This window comes from Falco biarmicus, chromosome 6 (genome assembly GCF_023638135.1).
Source record: "Falco biarmicus isolate bFalBia1 chromosome 6, bFalBia1.pri, whole genome shotgun sequence".
Lineage (NCBI taxonomy): Eukaryota > Metazoa > Chordata > Aves > Falconiformes > Falconidae > Falco > Falco biarmicus.
In genome coordinates this window covers 90,453,517-90,458,635 of record NC_079293.1, presented here as the reverse complement: position 1 = coordinate 90,458,635, position 5,119 = coordinate 90,453,517, and the positions used below count along the sequence as shown (strand labels likewise).

At 51.4% G+C, this 5,119-nt stretch overlaps 1 protein-coding gene across 1 annotated transcript; it reads right to left on the bottom strand.

Annotated features, from left to right (window-relative positions):
• Positions 1-277: 277 nt before the first annotated feature.
• MAL (mal, T cell differentiation protein) lies at positions 278-4,725 on the bottom strand. Its single transcript, XM_056343809.1, has 4 exons — positions 4,571-4,725; positions 1,015-1,182; positions 664-801; positions 278-416 (listed from the first exon to the last, which is right to left on the bottom strand). Exons 1-4 carry the CDS (start codon positions 4,655-4,657, stop codon positions 342-344), a joined length of 468 nt encoding a protein of 155 aa, XP_056199784.1. The 5' UTR covers positions 4,658-4,725; the 3' UTR covers positions 278-341.
• Positions 4,726-5,119: the final 394 nt, after the last annotated feature.

Genomic DNA, 5,119 nt, shown 5'->3' with positions numbered 1-5,119 from the left:
AACAACCCCAGAGGCATAAAAGTGTGGTTCAGAGAGATTTTAGCACTTTGAACCCAACTACATTATTCTTTTTAAAGCTGGATGTTTTTTCTATTTGAGCCCCGATTACCAGGATCAAACTGTACCCAACCCAGAAGAGAGTGAAGGGAAGCAGACTGCGCCAGGACATGGCTTTCTCTGGCAGGCTCTTTGTCTTCATTGCCATGGTCTCACATAAAAAGCTGCTTGTTTATAGTATATACATTTAAAAAAACACACCCAAACCCAGCCTGGAAACTGCAGTCGTTGAACAGCTTTCATGTTCATGGGGTGACCACAAGCCACACTTGCCGGGGAGGCTTTTAGGATGCTTTCCATCGCAGGAGCGAGGACACCTTGTGGATCACGTACACCAGGGTAGCTAAGAATGCAAATACCTACAATGGAAAAAACACATCAGCCAGTTAACTTTTTATTACGTGGTATGAGTTCCTGTGTGAAGCAAACACCTCATGATGCATTAGATTTCTATTGACTCTTGCATGTTTGGAGACATTCATGCATAGTAGGACCGGGACTAGTTTCTCCCCCCTCCCTGAATGGCTGGTGCAGGCAAATATTTGCCCTTAAGGCCACTCCACAGTTGCCTCCTCACCTTCCTTCCCCTGCTTGCCAGGCACTCACCGCAGCAGCGATGTTCTCACGGTACATGATCGCTTCCGGAGGGAAGACAGCCAGCAAGCGGATGCTGTAGGTGAAGTAGGCTTCCAACACGGCAGCACTGAGGTAGAACAGAGCTGCTGTCTCGTGGCAGATGACATCCTAACAAACAAGGATCACACAGTCATTTCCAAGGAGAGAGCACACTGAAGGGGGGGTGGGGGGGTGGGGGGGGGTGGGGGGGGGGTGGGGGGGAAGAACCCCCCCAAGCAATCCCCAGCCTGCGATTTGGGGTGCAGTAGCAGCAAAGGAGACAACTGTCTATTAGTGACACCAGGGAGGGCAGTGGCCCAGAGGTTTGTCACATCTACTTACCAAGGTGACCCAGAAGCTCTTGCCCCCATGCACCCCGAAGATGTAGAGGCACAGCAGGCTGACAGTCATGACAAAGCAGAACACAGAGACAAACATCACCCAGCCTTGCAGGATGGCGTCTGGGACCCTTGAGGATGCCACCAGGATCCAGACAAGGCCCCCAAAGATCTGCAAGTGAAAGTGAGAGAGAGGGTGAGCATGGGATAAATTGGCTCATCCAGAGCAAAGCCAAAAGCCATGCACGCCTCTCGCACGAGCACTGCACATGGCAAAAGCTCAGGGATGCCGCCGAGTTCTTCCCAGCTGCCGCTGGAAACTGAGTAGCTGGGAGCATCTGCTCTAACCTTGACCCAAAAAAGCCTCCATGTAGCCGTGCCTCCTGGTGCCACTGACGTTTGCACCCCCCCCACACCCCAGCACTGTGCTCGGGGGCTGGGGCAGGCGTTTCCAAGGTGGTTTCGGTGAGCAGGGAAGCTTATCTCAGAAGGGCGTTTGCTTCACACCCAGTGTGGCAGCTCCCTGAAGAGTGGTGCCAAGCCCAGCTCACCTGCACCGCCAGCACAGACAGGGGACCTCAGGGAGGCGACAGACATGGCCTTATTGAAGGCCATGTGCAAATGTTACCCTGAAAGGAGAGAGAACAGGCTGAAGAGAGGTAATATGGCCAGTTTTGCTCTCTGAGGTAGGGGAAATAAGGTTTGAGGCTCCCAGCTCCTCCTGGGAAGCAGGGCTTGCGTTGCTGCTCCAGCTATTTGGGTCATATGTCACTGGCTACACCAGAGCTCTGCCAGGTACCAGCTGCTGCTCCAGTAGCAGGTGGGACCCCATTCTCAGTCAGCCTTCAGAGCTTGCTGTGGGTTCTCTGGTGGGATACACAAGGACATCTGTATCTAGACTCCATCCTTTCTCTGCCAGCAGATTCCTGCACAAGCGGACGAGAGCATGATGTCCAATGCTGTGGAATGTCCAAGTTGCAAGTGGGGTCTTTGCACTGAAATGCGCTCAGCAGCTTCCCCCGCTTCAAATCAGCCCAGTTGTTTCTTGAACCTGTGCAGTTTAGTCTGTGCAGCATCCTGTGATGAGGAGCTCCTCAGCTGAACCCACACTGTGTGGAGGCCAGTGCTGCTGTGGGGACCTGTCCCTCATCACTGGCTGGTCTTGGCTTTGTAGGCAAATCTCCAGAGGTAAGACAGCTTCACTGACTCTAAGATCGCTCTGATTGCCAGTGTATCCCAGGCCAGCCTTTGCCAGCATTGTACAATCCATGGCATTTCCATTTCCTTGGAGGCATTTTGCAAGTGGAAAAAAAAAAACCATTCTGATTTATGATATTCAGAAGATGTCACATTGTTTGTGTCACCCCATACGTGGTTCCATTACGCAAATTGATACATTAAATCAATGATGGGGTTGAGACCTTGCACATATCTCAGTGAACGTAGGTCTTCCGAAGTGCTGCTGGTTTGGTGCCTCTTGTAACAACCAAAGCCTGAACACCTGAACTTGAACGCTAATCCAGCCCCTGTAATAACTCGTGTGGTGACACCACGAGTGCACCACAGCTAGAGATCCTGGAGAAAACCTTACAGCTGCTCCATGAAAATCCAGCACAGTCAGGGTGAGATATGAGGTTGGTGGAGGAAGTATCACTTCTCAATTCCTACCCCTTGCCATCTCTCCTTTCCGCAGGATGTGATTTCTCACTCAGGCAAGTATGTTTGACATTGTTTGGTCACTGACTTTGGTGTTACAGTGCTGCTGTTCAGCAGACTCACAAAAATGAGGCAAGGGTCAGGAGGCTCGGTGACAAGCCCCAGCAGAAAAATTTATCTTTTAAATAGCCTTTTGCAAAGGAAACATATCTCTTTTTCAGCTCGTTTCAGCTTTTCTGCATAGGCCTGGCTATCCATATATGCAGAAAGCTCTTCAAATAAAACAGATTACAGGAACTAAACCCAGCCTCACAGAATAAAAATGGTGGTTCTTAATCAGCACATCCAGATGCAGCAATCATCTGAGCTGCAGGCAGGATTTTCTGGCATTATTGCAACTGCCTTAGCATTTGAAGTGCTGATTTTTTTTATTAGTTTTTTTTTTACTTACCACATTAACACACTGCAGGCAACCTCAGATTCCACTAAGGACTGAGAAATTCTTTATACTTCTGAATGCTGTGATTCAAGGCAGCTGCCTCCTTTGTACATAGCAGAGACAATACTGCTGCACAACCTAGAGCCATACACCTCTGGAGCTGGAGAAATCCTGTTACACAGCATTCCTCTTTCCCCAGTGGTTCCTGAGCTTTTAAGGCTGCACATTTCCAGATTTTACCCAAACATAAGGACAGGGTGCTTATTTTTGTCTCATTAAGCAAGCTGCCTTGCCAAATCCCCTGGAGATAGGAATTACAAAAGAAAAAAAGAAAAAAGGCACCATGAGCACGCTGAGGCCAACACAACCCAGTGGCAGGGGTGGCTGGCAAGACCACCCAGCCAGAGTCTCCCCAGGGACTTTTCACCCTCCACGTAGCTGCAGGAAACCTGGAGCTTGCGCCCGGGGCCTGGGCAGTGACCAAGTCCCCAGAACATATTTGGAGATGCTGAAGCAGAGCCTTTCTCTACACATTGGTAATGCCTGCTTTAACCCAGCTCCTCTTTGCTGGGCTACTGTCCCTAGGAGAATGAAGTAAATGCTATAAATCCCAGGAGTGTGGACTGAGTTGGGTGACAGGAGAGGATTTGGTCCCAGATGGCAAAGCTGAAATTTTTAGCATGAAATAATTTGAATGCCATCCTACAACACTCAGCCAAACCCCTCAATGCTGGATGAAAGTGCTCAGGCTTTGGGAAAAGCCTCTTAAACTGCTGTGAGAAGAGCACGCTTCATGGGTGGGGGCAGAGGACACAGGAAAAAGATTCAAGTTGAAACTTTCCACCTTTCCGTCAGTGCTCACAGCAACGGCTTTTAATCCCCTGTGCCGAGTCCAATGAGACGGTCATTTTTCACCCACTCAGTGAAATGACAGTAAGGGAAGAAGTTACAAGATCTTTGCTCGCCCTTTGCTCACCTGCTGTAGCCCACACAGCCAGGTCCAGCACGCTGTGCCTCCAGCTGAGGAACGCTGCAGCTGCAGCAGCCCAGGCTCTTTGCTGCTGCAAATAACTACCTCGGCTAGCCTCCACCCCCAGCTTTAAACAAGTAGTTTATCCTCTCCCTGCATCAGCTTCTACAACCACCTTCCAATTCATGAATTGGCTCAATTTGGCAGCCTAGTTTAAACCTACCAGCAACCCCCTTGAATCTGTTCGGCAGAAAATTACAAAGGGTTTTCAGAGGCTGCAGATGAATCCCCTGCAGACTAAAGGAGAACTTCAGAGCCCCAGCTCCAGGCTTGAGGTTTTCCTTGAGGGGGAGTGAGGCACCAGGGGCTGCTCCCAGACCCTCGTAGCTCCTGGACTGCATGCTTTGTGTCAGGTCTCATCTCTCAGACACGTGCAGCGTGCTGGATGCCCCACAAGCAGCACCTGCCCTCCCCCAGGGAAAAGCCAGCACTCACAATTTCAGGAATGAAGAGCACATCTGGGAAAGTCGTCAGAACAGCCAGACCGCTGGGCAAAGAGGTGGTGGAAGTTGCCCCAGACATTGCAAGCCTCTCCCACGGTGACTAGCAGCCACTCTGGCTCTAGCTGCTGGAGTTAGCTGCCGAATGCAGCCTCCTTCCTTCCCTCCCTCTCTCTCTTCCTCCTTCCCTCCCCTTCTTCCTGCTCTTCCTCCTTCCTGTGGAGGTGAAGGCAGCTGCGAGTGGCACAGGTGCGGCCAAACCCTGTACCAAGGGTTACCTGGTGGCCGACGGGAGCCGCGGGAGGTTCTCAGCAGATGTGGGCAGCCCGGAGCCGTTCTGAGCCGTGCAGGGCCAGTGCCGGTGCGGTGGCAAGCGGCACTGGCTTACACACGGGGGTAATGGCGAAGGCCTGTACCCATCCAGCTGGGCGGCCTCTCATCCCCTTTATTTGCACAGTAAGTCAGTGTCCCCCACATGAGCTGGCCACAGCAGCAGGCACAAGGGCAGCTGGCATCCAGGATGTGCCAGCTACTGGAAAACAGT

Bases quoted from the DNA above. Each gene is read 5' to 3' on its own strand.
- MAL (XM_056343809.1), bottom strand. From the start codon at position 4,657: ATGTCTGGGGCAACTTCCACCACCTCTTTGCCCAGCGGTCTGGCTGTT. The intron at 1,183-4,570 runs GTGAGTGCTGGC...TTTCACTTGCAG, and splicing joins TGCTCTTCATTCCTGAAATT to ATCTTTGGGGGCCTTGTCTG. The intron at 417-663 runs GTGAGTGCCTGG...TTTCCATTGTAG, and splicing joins GTGAGAACATCGCTGCTGCG to GTATTTGCATTCTTAGCTAC.